This window comes from Scyliorhinus torazame, chromosome 6, assembly GCF_047496885.1.
Source record: "Scyliorhinus torazame isolate Kashiwa2021f chromosome 6, sScyTor2.1, whole genome shotgun sequence".
In the NCBI taxonomy this organism is placed as follows: domain Eukaryota; kingdom Metazoa; phylum Chordata; class Chondrichthyes; order Carcharhiniformes; family Scyliorhinidae; genus Scyliorhinus; species Scyliorhinus torazame.
This window is the reverse complement of record NC_092712.1, coordinates 191,347,422-191,363,045: the sequence shown is the minus strand read 5'-3', so window position 1 is coordinate 191,363,045 and position 15,624 is coordinate 191,347,422. Positions and strand designations below refer to the sequence as shown.

General features: G+C 45.9%; 1 protein-coding gene across 1 annotated transcript in view; it reads right to left on the bottom strand.

Annotated features, from left to right (window-relative positions):
• The window catches only part of abcb5 (ATP-binding cassette, sub-family B (MDR/TAP), member 5), a 190,218-nt gene that overhangs the window by 113,106 nt on the left and 61,488 nt on the right, over positions 1–15,624 (bottom strand). The window contains exons 10-12 of the mRNA XM_072509204.1: positions 11,721–11,898; positions 10,559–10,672; positions 4,906–5,016 (exon numbers count right to left, since the gene is read on the bottom strand). Of these exons, the coding sequence (XP_072365305.1) occupies positions 4,906–5,016; positions 10,559–10,672; positions 11,721–11,898 (403 nt within the window). The remainder of the gene's footprint in view (positions 1–4,905; positions 5,017–10,558; positions 10,673–11,720; positions 11,899–15,624) is intronic.

Here is a 15,624-nt window from a genome sequence, read left to right as displayed (position 1 = left end):
CAGGGCATTCTGAAGGGGAAGAGCGAATAGACAGAGATCGTGGTTCACATTGTTACCAATCACAGAGGCAGAAAGAGGGATGACCACTTCAAATAGAATTAAATGGTTTCCAATCACCTCACTTCACGCTTGAGTGATTTTGGTGTGATCAGCTGGAAATTGACAACACTTTACTCTGTTTGAAGTGGTCTAGGATGTTTAAACACCTCAAGGTTAGAGCACTTCAGAGGTACACAACCGTGAAGAAAGATCAATGGAGCAATGCTGACTGCTGTGTGTGTGTGTGGAGTGGGGGGGGGGGGGGGGGGAGCTGTCAATCAGCCTAGAAAAATCAATATTAAAGAGAAATGAATGGTTTACTTACAAATCAAAGATCTGAGGGTGTTTAAACCCAGCTGCCTGATTTTCTCTTTTCAGGAGTTAACAGGTGCTGTTTCCTATGTCTGAGCCAGCAGGTCGATTGCCCAGGTGAGTGTTAAAGCAATAATTTTTTACACTGCCTCTGTCTGGACTGCTCTTTTGCATCGAGGTAGGGGTCTCTTTTCAGGGGGTCTGTGGGGGTCTCTTTATTTAAAGGGTCTCTATATTTAGAGGGTCTCTTGGGGTGATCACTTTTTTCGGAGGTCTCAGAGGGGCCCCTTTATTTCAGGGATCTTTATTTGGGGGGTCCCTTTATTTAGGAGGTCTGTGAGTTTTTTAATTTAGGGGTCCCTGTGGGGAGTCCTTGGGCAGTCTAGTGGGGGTGGGGGATGGGAAGGTCTTGCATTGTGGGGTGGGAAAGGTGGCCCTCAGATGGATTTTGGGGGCAACTCCCTTAAACAGTTACCCCCTTTTGTCACTGTGAGGTCCACCCAGTCAGGGCCACACTTGTCAATAGCAGTAGTGATTCTCGCCCACGTGATATCCGGCCCAGAGGACAAATTACTCATTCAGGCCAGGAGAATATGGTGCCTGGCCCGCTAAGTGGATGCAAATGGGTCTTAATGAAAGAGTCAGTTGCATCCTTCGCTGGTGCGAGGGCGAACCTTAATGCTGTGCCAGCGGAGGGGCTGGAGCATCAGAAATGGATCAGGAGCCGATTCCATTTTCTTCATAAAGCGGCATTCTCTGCCTCACCAGGAACTCTGCTACCGGCGGTGAGCTGGGGAATTTTGCCTGAGATGTGTCTTAGGCTGCTTTGTGAGGCAAGAGGGGAGATTGCAGGTGCCCTATGTGAATTTTTAGATCCTCCCTGGCCACAGGTGAGGTGCCAGAGGACAGCTAAATGTGGTACCATTATTCAAGAACGGTAGCAGGGCAAACCCAGGATGTTACAGACCTGCGGGTCTAACATCAGTGGTAGGGAAATTATTTTTTAAAATTCTGCGGGACTGAATTAACTTCCACTTGGAGAGGCAAGGTTTAATCAAGGATAATCAGCATGGCTTTGTCAGAGGGAGATCAAGTTGAACAAATTTGATTGAGTTTTTCGACGATGTGCCGAGGTGTGTAAATAAGGGCAGTGCAATCGTCTACATGGACTTCATAGAACATAGAACTTAGAACATACAGGGCAGAAGGAGGCCATTCGGCCCATCGGGTCTGCACTGACCCACTTAAACCCTCACTTCTACCCTATCCCGGTAACCCATTCACCCCTCCTAACCTTTTATTTTTGGTGATGAATGGCAATTTATCATGGCCAATCCATCTAACCTGCACGTCTTTGGACCGTGGGAGGAAACCGGAGCACCCGGAGGAAACCCACGCAGACACAGGGAGAATGTGCAGACGCCACACAGACAGTGACCCAGCGGGGAATCAAACCTGTGACCCTGGCACTGTGAAGCCACAGTGCTATCCACTTGTGCTACCGTGCTGCCCACTGAGGCTATTGACAAGGTCCCATACGGGAGACTGATGAAGAAGGTGTTATGGGTCAGGGTTTAGAGAACCTCAAAGTGTATCATGGAATTCACCTGACCCACAACGTTTACTAGATTGTGGTATGGGGGGAACACAGCCCACTTTACAGGTGTGGTACAGCAGTTTTTTAAAAGCAAAACAATGTTGATTCTATGAACTCAAGTTAACCTTTTTAAAACATACAGTGAACACCTGAGCAACCATTAATTCATATACAACTCCCAAAGACTTCAACATTAAGTAAACCTTTAAGCTTTCCTTTTTAACATCCATACAACTTAAAAACAAAACCTTTAACAGATGCACATCAGGTTAAAGTCACTACTGAAAACATTTATAATTCTAAATTCACCAAATGATCAAGAGTTAGTCTTTCGATGGGAGAGAGAACAGCAGTACACCTGCTTTGTCTGACTTCAGCTCCAACACTGAAAACGAAACTAAAACATACCCTGCAGCAAACAGCCCAAAACAAAAGTAAAAAGCTGACAGAAAGCCCAGCTCCATCCACTCTCTGACATCACTGCAGTAGTAAACACCCATTTTTTAAAGGTACTCTCACTACAGATATTTATATACACACCCATTTGTAAACACCCATTTCTTAAAGGTACTCTCATATGACAAAGGTAAGAGCCCATGGGATCCAGGGAAATTTGGTAAATTGGATCCAAAATTGACTTTATGATAGGAGGCAGAGGGTGATGGTTGAAAGTTGTTTTTCTGACTGGAAGCCTGTGTCCCGCAGGGATCAGTGCTGGGTTCCTTATTATTTGTATTGTACATTAATGATCTAGACCTTCATGTGGGAGGTATGATCAGAAAGTTTGCAGATGACACAGAAATTGATGACATGGTAAATAGCGAGGAGGAAACCCTTAGGTTACAGGACGATATAGACGGGCTGGTCAAATGGGCAGAACAGTGGCAAATAGAATTAAACCCTGGAAGCAGTGGAGTGATGCATGTTGGGAGGAATAACTAGGCATGGGAATACACAGAGACTGGTAGGGTTCTAGGAAGTACAGAGGACCCGAGGGATCCTGCTGTACATGTCTATAGGTCCCTGAAGGTAACTGAACAGGTAGATAAGGTGGTTAAGAAGGTACATGGGATACTTGCCTTTATTTGCCAAGTCATTCAATGATTCACCTGAGGAAGGAGCAGTGCTCCGAAAGCTAGTGTTTGAAACAAACATGTTGGACTTTAACCTGGTGTTGGAATACTTCTCACTGTATTCAATGTAAGAGCAGAGAGGTTATGATGGAGCTGCATAAAACACTCATTCGGCCGCAACTAGAGTGTTGTCTGCAATTCTGGTCATCACAACATAGGAAGGGTGTGATTGCACTAGAAAGGACCGTGATGAGATTTACCATAATATCTTGGGCTTGAGTGCTTCAGCAATGATGAGAGGCTGGTTAGGCTGGGGTTGTTCTCCTGAGAGTAGAGATGGCTGAGGGGGGACTTGACTGAGGTGTACAAAATGGTGAAAGACATAGAGAGAGAGAGGAAGAAACTGTTTCTCTTAGCAGAGGGGTCAATAACCAAGGGGCATCGATTTAAGCTCAGGGGCAGGAGTTTTAGATGGGATTTGCGGAAAAACTTTTTCACCCGGAGGATGGTGGGAATCTGGAACTCACTGTCTAAAAGGGTGGTAGAGGCGGGAACACTTACAACATTTAAGAAACATTTACATGAGCACTTGAAACATCATTGCATGCAAGACTATGGACCAAGTGCTGGAAAATGGGATTAGAATCCATAGGTGCTTGGTGGCCGGCAGACACGATGGTTCAAACGGTCTCTTTCTGTACTGTAAAACCCATGGGCTAGGTTCTCCGTTTGGGAGACTATGTTATCCTGCCAGAGGAGAATTGCTACCGATTTACGTTCCCCTGGGTACGCAAATCGAGAAACAATTCAATATCCTTTGCCATGCAAATTTATCCATGGAGACGAATCCTAGAGATTCCCGAGGGAATCAGCTATCGGGTCTACATTTTGAGCAGACGGCCCGATAGCGAAGTCCCGCAACTGGCCACCCCCACTGCACCGGACATCAGTCCCCCACCTCCCCCGCAAAGCAGCTCCCACCCCGGATTGCCAGGGTGACTCCCGATGTTTGTAAACATTTCAGCACTTAACAGTCACTCATTCATGAAGGGAAATGAATGAATCAACGCTCCAGCTGTTTTATGGACGCTGTCAATCACAGTCCACTACTAGAAATGAATGAATGGATGGAAGCTAATAGTAGAGGAGGGGTGGCAGGTTGTGCATTGTGGGGGATGGGGAGGGGTGTGCAGGGTGGCCCTCAGATGGACTTTGAGAGCAACTCTCTTGAAGAGTAGCTCCCTTGGCTTACTGCGAGGTCCACCACGGCAGGCTCAAAGTTGGTGAGACCTGTAGTAATCCCCGCCCAGATGATTCCCAGCCCAGGGGAATCACATAGGGTGGGAGATAGGGTGCCAGGCCTGCTAGCTAAATGGAAGCAAATTGGTCATTAAGACCCATTTGCACTCATTTACATCCTCTTGATGGCGCACGGGTGCAAACCTCGATCCTGCCGCCAACTGGGGCGGGGGGGGGGGGGGCGGTTAAAGCATCATGTTCAGATCAGCGCCTGCCAATGTCCAGTGCCAATTCCGATTTTGATTCTTCGTCGCATCGGGGACCCTGCTGTCGACGGCAGGTGCCTGAGATTCCAGGCCGATCACTCTATGATTCCTAGTGGGGAAACATCATCTGATCCAGACTTCCTTCCTCAAAAGCCACAAGGACAGAGAGTGGAAAAAACATATCCTTTCCTGCATCACAGCAGCGATGTTCCACTCCAAATCTCACCCCCACTCCATCTTAAGAAGGTTGCTAAAAACTGAAGGAATTTAAGGGCTTGGAACTTTGCAAATTTGCTGTGAAGAAACTAATTCTATTTCACACAGTCCAGTAATTCTTCGGCACAGAATTCCTGATTATGCAGATGAATTAAAAACATACTTTTACATCTGGTCTGGTTGGATAGGTGAAGTGAATATTCTTGAATTCAATGTTTCCTTTGGTACTCTCTGGCATGTGACCTTCTTTGGAACTGCTGTCGATCGAGCGAAGCTGGCAATAAAGATACAAATGAGATAGATTTGCATTGCAATGTTGTGCCAAAACATCCAAATCATTTCCAAGCAGATACTCAAGTAACTAACTGCACACAATGAGCGTGATTTAACCACTGCGTTGTGTCCAGATATGTGCACGCCAGGACTAGCGGGAAAATTGAGATTTGTGCCCGGCGTGAACCAGATTGCAATTCATCCGATCTGCTCCCGATGGCGAGTTCCGGATCTCGCCCAAAGATGGCGAGAATATCATTAACCCTTATTTGCATTCATTCCAATCTCTTTAGTGAGATTGAAGTCAAATGCAGCAGCCTCCCAGGAATTAACCGACTCCCCAGGGAGAAATTACACGGGCGTTGTTTAGTATTATGTTTTAAAACATGACGCTGGCATGATGGCTTCTGAGGGGAAGTGAAGGGGTGAGTAGTCATTTCCATTTTCCAGCATGCAACTCAAGGACACCGGAGCTTCTACCCCAGTGCATTGGGAGAGTTGGAACTCCTCATGGGGGTTGGGCTTGGTCAGGGGGCTGGAGGGATCCAGGTTGGTGGTTGTTCCTGCGCCGGGGTGGGGGTGAGGGGCCTTACATCTGAGGTCCCCACAGCGGCTGACCTTGCGTGTCCTTGAAGCCACCTTTAAATATTGTGGAGACCCATAACGTGGTCGACCACAGCTGCAGCCTGTCTGTCCTACTGAACAATTCCGAGACAAAATCCTGCTGCATTTTAGCTCATGAAAGTCAGTTTTGCTCATTTGACTGTGAGCAACCTCTAGCTTCACAGCTGAAGGCTATTTCAAATGAGGACTTAACCGTGTGAAGTGATTGCACTTCATACTCCTCAACTCTCAAGTGGTTTCTCGTGGGCATACGTGCCACGTCTCAGAGGATGATTAGTGTACTGCAAACTTTGAAGCCTGAACACGGTGCCTAAATTCTAGGAGTGTCAGCACCATAGAGGCAGCTGCGAACAATTAAACACTAAAGAGCTGGGCTTCTGCACTGGGGATCCTCTTGCGACCAAAAGGTAAGTGTGTGTCAGGGGAGAGCACCTGAGCACAATCTTCCTAATGTACCCAGCAGGGGTCTGGAGTCTAGGAGCTCCAGATGTGGCCAGGAATTAATTTGCAGAGCATGGTTTGCCAGCTCACTGGAAGGCACTCCGAGAAGGCGGGCCACATAAGGGTGGGAGAAGCTCTAACTGATTGCTGGTCGATCTCCTTCTCCAAATCCTTGCAGATATAAAATAGTTGCTGGTGTCAATCCCACAGCGGCTGATCTCGCATTGCTGGTGGCAGCTCAGGCGGCCAAACGCTGGCGAAGACAGCAGCGACGACGCAGGTTGGAGGCGCATCCCATTTGCAGGAGCCACCACACACCCTGAAGAAGTGGCCACTATCAGGCTGAGGAGAGACCAGCAACAGGCCAAGGTGTACAGGCATCGTTGGTTACTTAATGAGCAGACGTACAGAACGTGCTGCAGAAGACTGTCTCAGGAGAGAGTCAGTGCGGCACTTGTGTCACGTCCTCGGAGATATGGCACCCAGTGGAGGAGGACGACACCCGCTCCCTGTGGCTGTGAAGGTCACCACAGCCCTCAACTTTTATGCCATCTGGGGGCAGCACGATGGTGCAGTGGTTAGCTCTGCTGCCTCATGCCGACGAAGTTCCAGGTTAGATCCCGACTCTGGGTCACTGTCCGTGTGGAGTTTGCACATTCTCCCCGCGTTTGCGTGGATTTCGCCCCCACAACCCAAAGATGTGCAAGTAGGTGGATTGGCCACGCTAAATTGCCCCGTAATTGGAAAAAATGAATTGGATACTCTAAATTTAAAAAAAAACTTTTATGCCACCTGTACATTCCAAGGCTCGAGCAGAAAGCTGCGTGGAATTTCTCAGTTTACAACCACGAGTGCATCCGGGAGGTTCCGGATGCTCTGTATGCCCGGGCACCCAACTATATCATGTTCCGGTTGGACCAGGCCCACCAAAATGCCCAGCCTGCAGGATTTGCTGCCATCGCTGGGATGCCCCTAGTCCAGGAGGCAATCGATGGCACGCATGGCGCCCTGCGCGCACCTGGGCATCAGGAAGTTCCCTTCATTAACAGGTAGGGGTTCCACTCCTTGATTGCTTAGATCATGCGCGACCACTGCCTCTGATTCATGCACATGTGTGCCCACTACCTCGGGACCGTGCATGACAGCGACATCCTGGGGCACTCGGCGATCCGAGGACCACCTAAGGATCGTGGATTGGCTCTTGGGGGGACAAGGGGTACCCACTGAGGTCATGGCTGATGACACCAATGCAGAGGCCTCAGGTATCCGCGGAGACCGGTGTAACGGGGTTCATGTTGCCACCCATGCTGTCATTGAGTGGTACATCGGACTGCTGAAAATGTGCTTCCAGTGCTTGGACTGCTGGCTGGTGCCCTAAATAAACCCCCTAGATGATCTCCCGCTCTGTGGTGGTCTGCTGTGCTTTCCGCAATCTGGCAGAGCAGTCACGCAACATGCTGGAGAAGGAGACGGAGGACATGTGGCCTCGTCTGAGGAGTAGGAGGAGCTGGACCAGGAGAGGCTGGAGGATGAACAGCAGCTGCAAGGGTCCGACATGCCCTGAGGACCAGGAGGCCATAATAATCTCCAGATTCTCATAGGACGAGGCTGTGTCCATCAGCTCGACCACCCCACCATTTCCTTCAATTACCTACATTTCTCTTCCTCCCAATTCCCCCACATCCCCCAATTTAGCCCCAATCTCACCACCTACTCTCCGACCACACTCCAAGAGTCTGTGTAACATCACTTCAGGGTGATGGGCCTGTGTCGGGGGGGTCACTATACAAGGATGGAGAGTGATGATAACTTGCGATGAGGAAAGCTCACGTGCTCCTCAGTTTCTGCTAAGGTCTGACTCCTGTCTTTCTGCTGACAATTGCTCATGACCATCCTCTCACCGGGATCTGCACCGAGGGCTTTTGATCTTAGGCCAGTGTGCCTGGCATGCGGAGCAGCGGGCAACAGGGGGTGGGTATGCAGGCAGGCCCACTGTGAAGATTAACAGAGGCTTCACATATATCAGGTGTTACATGTTCTAATAGTGAAAATTCTACATTTCCATTCCCCCATCAACAGATAGTGAACTCCCCAGTGCCCACTCAGTGCTCCTCACTCTTAATTTTTCATGCTCTACTGCTACGTCCGGGTGTACCCCAGGATACACATCAGAGGTGGAGACAGCCTACTGCTGTCCATACCCTGTGGCCTTTGATGCCCATGGTGGATGTCCTGTGGGGGGCTGGAGCCGGAGGGCCCCAGGCGACGCCATGCAACCATGTTCTGCCCGCTGACCTTGAGATGTGCCGGTGTCAGTAGGTGTGGGTTCGGTAGAGCAGGTAGGTCGCTGTCGTCTCCTTAGTGGCAGGTCCTGGGTTGACCTGCAGCACTTCCTCCTGAAAGACAGTGCCTTTAGGGCTCTGGGTGACCCCGTGGGATGGAGGAGCAGTTGGAATGCGCTACAAAGGCCTCGGAGTCATCTGGTTCTGTCAGTCCTGGTGACTCCTCATTGTCTGCATCATGGTGCCTCACCCAGCGATGGTCCTCCGTGACTGGGCCACGCTCTACAATGCATCGGCGATCTCCATTTGCGTCCTGGACATGTCCCTCAGCGACTATGATATTATGTCAAGGCCCTCAGCCATGCTCGTCACAGTCTGAGCCATGTCTTGCACACCACCACTCAAGATGCAGATGTCGTTCTCCAGGCTTTCCACTGTGGTCACCATCCTAGCAGTGTTGGCCTCAGTGCCACACATTATTGGCACCATCTCCTGTGCCTGAAGCTTTTGGGACTCCTATGTAGTCACTGAATGTCGCTGACATCCCCTGCTGAATGTCATGGCTGTGTCCTATCATCTACTTCAGCTCTTGGAGAACCTTATCCAGAGGCTCGGCATCTGACCGGGACCCAACTGAGTTCAGGGATCCAGCAGACCTCTGACTGCTGACTCCCTTGAATGTTCCTGCCTCCACCTTAAATGCACTACCGACTGTGTGGTGCTCACTAGAAGCCTGTCCACTAATGAATCAGATGGCAAGGGAGCCCGTATTGGCGAGAATCTCATGGGGGCTCATTTTTGGCACTAAGTGTCATTGAATACAGGCCACTATCTTGCCAATGTGGCCATCGAGAAACACCCCATCAAAGGCGTCTAAACATTTTTCCGTTGAATCGTGCCAATAACCTTGAGTTTGTACTTTCTTTTTGTAATAATTCCAGGAGGCGTAAGCTGAAAGGCAAAGCTTTTATTCTCCAACACAAATAAAACCGCAGCTATGGCAGACTATTATGGACCAGAGTTTAGATAACACCAAAGTATATTATGGAGTTCACCTGACCCACAACTTTTAATAGATTTTGGTTATGGGGAGTACAAGGGCCCACTTTACAGGTGTGATGCAACAGAGACCCAAGTATTTTTCAACAAAACCAATGTTTATTCTATGAGTCCAGTTAACATTTTATAAACAAACAGTAAACAGTTTATCAACAACCAACGCTGATAACCCCTCCAAAAAGATACGGTACTCTATAGATAACCCTTAATAATCTTCCAAACAATATCCATAAGTCAAAAAAAACATTTTTAACAAAGGCATTAGGTTTGCATTCCTTACAGAAACAGGTTTACTTTAAAATCATCAAATGAGAATCTTTAGATTCCAGAGAGAGAGATCATAACATCTTTTTGCTGTGAATGCAGCTCTCCAACACTGAAAATGAAACTAAACACACTGCAGCTACCAGCTCCAAATGAAAGTAAAAGCCAGACAGTCCAGCTCCACCCACACACTGACATCAATGCAGCTATTTGATAAACACCCATTTCTTAAAAGTATATCTACCTGACACAGACAAAACATATGCCCAACCCGGGACTCTCAGGAACTGCCAGTCCAGGTCTGAGGGTTGATATTTAAAGCCCCACTGGTGAGCCCCTATTGGGTGGGCCTCTAACTGCTCAACACGGGAACTCATATTCTACAAAGCTCACAGGGAGATCTATCAGTGTTCCCCTGTGATCTTTGTGAGGGTTATAGCACTTTCCACTGTTTTACATTTATTTCACATCCACCTGGAAGTTGTTGTTGATGTATACAGTTCCAAAAATGCCATCAACCATTGGGTACATCAACCATCTGACCAATTTGCTTTCATGTTCCTGGATGATGAATGCTTATTGGAAGATCAACCAATGGGGCATTATTGTTCCATCTTGTTTTCATACAATGCCCAACCATGAACACTTTCCAGCAGGAAAAGTTAACCAAGAAGAAACTTGGGCTAATTTTTGCAATCCAATATCCTGGGTGCTGAGGCCCTATTGGTACCCTGGTTAAATTTACCAATGAACTATTCACCTTCTGGGCTGCTGGCTTAATTCCATATCATTGCTATAGAGGAATTCATTTATACATGTCAAGTAATTGCTATGAGCGCTAGGAGTGGAAAAGATACACAAAGCTTTATTTACCTTTGCAATAAGGCTATAAACATCAAAAGCAGCAGCTCGAGCCTTTGAGACATCTTCTAGGTTTGGTGCTGCCTGGCCGAGTGAGAATGCTCCGATCATCACAGAAAAAAATACCTGTAAAAATAAGAGAGAAATTTGTTTGCTGACTTGAGTTTCTTTACACAGATCTTTGAAAAGCATTTCTAAAAGCTCACACAAAGGAAATAATTTACACTGAATAAAAATAACATACCAACTCCTTTGAATGTATATTATTGAAACCAGGACCCCAACGCCAAGAGAGTCTGGTTTGAGAGGTAATTGTGTTAGGTCAGAGATTAGTTGGGTGGTCATGAGGGGATGATAGTGGGGGTGTGGGTCAGTTTTAGAGTTTTTGTTCGACCAGTTTTTAAACTGTCCAACATTTCCTGGGAAACTATGTAGACAGGCACAGTGGATCTGTCCCTAGTCTCCGACTCCACCTCAATGTCAGAGGTATTCATGCACTGTCTTAGGCAGTAGGGGGATTGCGCCTTTTGAGATTAAACTTCCTGGGCTGTTCTCATGTAGGTCCACATGTCAGGACTTCCACAGGATCCTGATATACCTTGTTGGTCATGTATCCAGACTGATCATCCAGAGACCAGATCATTTGGGCTGATCTTTCTTTATCCCATTTTGTTCAGGAGCCATTCAAATGAACTAATACCCATACAATATAAGGAACCACCTATAGAGGGAGGGGAAAATACAGATGAGGGAAAGTTACTGCAATCTGTTTTTACAATAATCTGCAGCATTTTTCTGGTCATTGTAGTTTAACATTTATTTTTGCATCTATATTTGGTGGCACAGTGGTCAGTATTGCTACCTCGCAGCACCAGGAATCCGGGTTCAATTCTGGCCTTGGGTGACTGTGTAGAATTTGTGTGTTCTCCGCATGTCTGCGGGGGTTTCCTCCGGATGCTCCGATTACCTCCCACAGTCCAAAGATGTGCAGGTTAAGTGAATTGGCCATGATCAATGCATTAAGATGCATCCATGTACAGCCGCATTACAATCTTAAAGAGACTATGCAGTTCAGTAAGAAATCAACACACAGCAAACAAAAAAAAAGAGAAAATTGCTTTGTATGTTCTGCCAAATGGGAATGGTAATTTACCTACCAAAATACGATACTCACAATCAAAACCTGTCCAATTGAATAGTTTTCAGGTTCATCAACAACCAGTTTGGAACCGTACCAAAAGGCAAGAGCATAGGAACCATAGATTAGGAAGGTCTGTAAACCTATTGAAACACTTGTGACAATAGCTCTCCTTATCCCAAAGTCCTTAGCGTTCTTTAAGTTGACTTCATATCTGAAATAATTATAAATAATAAATAACTACAGTCAGTATAATGTGTTTCCCAGGGAGAGGGATAGATTTGATCATTGTTCATTAAAGTTTAAACAGTGAAACGCATCATTCTGACCTACATCGAGCGACATTCTCCAGCTCTAGGTGCAGCAAATCGCGATTGGACGGAGAATGAGGCGTCTGCCCGAAATAGAGGCCTGTGCAGGTCTATGGAGTCGGGTCAGCGTGGCCTGGCTCAGACCACCATTGTTGCAGTGTTTGTTTTAAATGCACCCATTGGTGCAAGTTACAGGCCTCTGGCTGCTCACTCTGCTGACTGCTCACTGTGTCCTGTAAATGTTCACAGAGCCTCTGGTCATTTGGGAGCCTACCCAGGTCACCCCTCTGGAAACCCTCAGGCCCCAGCTGACCCATCAACAGGATGGGCGTGACCATGCTCAGTCAGTGACACACCAGGTACTGCCACTCCTCAGTGCGCTCATCAGAAGCACAGCCCCATTGCTGGGGAAGCAGGGAATAGCAGATCTCACCCCAAACAAAGGACATATGCACCATGGCCTTTGGCATCCTCTCAGGGCAGAGGCCTCGCCAGTGCGTTGTTCCTCGTGCCTTAATAAAGCTCATAGTCTTACAGTTAAAGTAGATGCTTTATTTGTAAGAGTTTGTTCTCTCCCCAGCGCTTATACTATGTTACATCTGAGCTGCATGTCTGTGTCCTGCTCACCAGCTGCTGTTCCTGTGAAGAGAGTCTCTGACGTCCTGTCTGTCTGTATTTATACATCTCTCATGCTCCCTCTAGTGATTGCTTAGTTGTATTGCATTTACATTGACCCCTTGTAGAAATACACAGATATGCAGATTGCTACATCCCCATTTTGCTTTTACATATTTTCTGTACAGTGTTAAAGAACATTGTACAAAACAGTTAGATTAATTATGATATGTATATCTGTACAAGTGGTGATGATATTGGTTATTATACAAAGCCAATTAATATTTATGAGTCCAATTTTAATAAAACATTTATGAATTTGTTCGTTTGAGGTTTTTTTTCTGTAGTTGACGTGCTGATATTAACATTGTAATTTCTTTGTGAATGTCGTCAGTGTTCTTGTGTTTTAAGTAACCAACAAGTCATCACAAGGTGTTGGAATGGTCGAACCACTGATGTTAACTGATGTGGACTTTTTTCTGTGCTTGTGGTATCGATTTAGTGTGTCATCTACCTTGAAAGCTGGTTTGCTTGTTTGTTCTGGAGCAAAATTGAATTTGTGAGATTTGTTGTCATGCCATGTTATGTTTGTATTCTTGTCATTGTTTTGTAGTGTGCTGTTGCATTGTCCTTCATGTGCAGAGTTGTACCATGTTGTACAACTCTGTGATTGGTTCATTGTTGTTGTTTCTGTCATTTCCGTCTTTGTTGTTTTTGTTGTTGTGCTTGTTGGTTCTGCTTTTTGGTGTTGTTCTTGTTGTTTTTGTCGTGCTTGTTGTTGCTGTTGTTGTCTTTGTTATGCTTCTTGTTGTTATTCTTGTAGTTGTTGTGCTTGTAGTTTTTGTTGTTGTTCTTGTTGTGCTTCTTGTTGCTTTTGTTGTTGCTGTTGTTGTTCTTGTTTCTGTTGTGCTTCCTGTGGATTTTGTTGTTCTTGTTGCACTCAATGACTGTTCTGTGATGATAATTTGAGTCATTATCCAAGTTATTGGTGTCAGTGTCCTTTGTGGTATCTGTAGTTTCATTGAATGTTTCTTCTTGAGGATTATGAGAATGATCTGATGTTGCATTGATCTTGGTGACATCAGTCATTTGTGGTGGATTTGATTCCCCTTCTTTGCTTCCTTGGTGCTCCTCTTCTGGAGTCATTTCTGGTTCATTTGAATCATCTTTGGTTCTTGGTGCCCCTCTCCTGGAGTCAAAATCTTCAAGATTTAATTTTCTTGTGGGTAGTTTAGAGTGGATGAGGTTTCAATTGACGTGGTCTTACTGGACTCATGAGTAGCTCTACTCTGATTGCTGAGTGCTTCTGTACAGACGAGTTGAGATCTGTCAGTCTCGCTGTGATCCTGCACCTCCTGTATGTCGATTGTGATCATATTGTCACTGTTTTCACATACAGTGGGTAGACTTACATTGTCTTTTTGTTGATTATGTGAGCTGGGTAGACTTTCATAGTCATCTTTTTCTTGTTCACGTGAGGTGGATAGACCTTCATGATCTTGATCATGCATGGCGTTCACTATGGAGTCTTTAGTTGCGCCCATTTTGTAGTCTGTCAACGAGCTCTCTGTGGAGGCTTGCGCTGCTCTCTCTGTGGAGCCTTTCATTGCTCTCTGTGTGGAGTTGTGCAGTGTTCTCGCTGTGGAGTCGATCTGTGCTCTCTCAACGGAGTCGGTCAGTACTCTCTGTGTGGCGTTGTTTTCTTCTTGGGTATTTGACAGGTTGCTGTCATCCAATGTATCGACGATTTGCCATTGCATCATGGTATTGGATTCATCTACCATGAGAAGAGTCGTGTTGAGCTTTGCAACCATGTTGTTGATGCTATGATTAGCATATCCGAATAACTCAGCCATGTCTGAGTAGTATTTTTCGATCAACAAATCATCTTCTTTTGTTTTGGATTTGTAATTGTTCTCTTCATGTTCAATGAAGAAATTATCTTCTTGGTTTCGGATTTGTCATTGTGCTCTTCACTTTGGGTGGTGCAGACTGCTTGTTCCAGGGTGCTGCAAAAGTTATTTTCAACTGCTGTTAAAAGTTCAGGCATTGTTCTGTCTTTCGAGGTAAGAAAATTGGGCTTTGTGGCTTTAAAATTATTTTTAATTTTCGGGCTTTGCCCCTTTAAGTGGGCGTGGTATGAGTCTTCTGACGTCATGACGTAAAGCGTAGGAACCATTTGCGCATGCGTGAATCGAGTTTCTTTTACTATGCGCTTTGTTTGACCAACTGCCCATGCGCGGTTTGCGCATATATATCCAAATATATCCAAATTTGCTGATTGTACAAAGTTAGGTGGCATTGTAGACAGTCTAGATGATAGCATAAAATTTCAAGGGGGTACTGACAGACTAGGTGAATGAGCAAAATTGGGCACATGGAATTCAATGTGAGAAAGTGTGAGGTTATCTATTTTGGACCAAATAAGGAAAGAGCAGAGCACTTTCTAAACAGGAAAAGGTTAAATACAGTGGATATCCAAAGAGTCTTGGGAATTCAGATGCACAGATCCTTAAAATGCCAGGAACAAGTGCAGAAACCAATGAAAAAGGTTAATGGCATGCTAGCCTTTATAGCTAGAGGACTGGAGTATAAAGACACAGGGATTATGCTACAGCTATACAAAACTGTGGTTAGACACCCGGAGTACTGCGAGCAGTTAGTAGCAGTTAGATCAGCCTTGATCTTATTGAGTAGCAGAGCAGGTTTAAAGGGCCGAGTGGCCTACTTCTGTTCCATCTCGTATTTTCATGTTTGTATGTGTGTAGGTCCATGTTCCATCTTCTGTTGAAATTGATGTTTATATTTGTCCTGGTCACTGTATCTGTAATCGTTTCTCAACTATTCACAACACATAATTACAATAGAAGTGTACTTCAATTCTTTCTTGCTTGATTTTCTTTTTGCTTTCGTTTTCCCTGGTACAAAGCTATTTCCTTTAGCATTCAATTTCCTGACAAGAGGAGATTGTATGGATTCATTAGCAGTAGAATGCAATCGTGATCAACAAATGA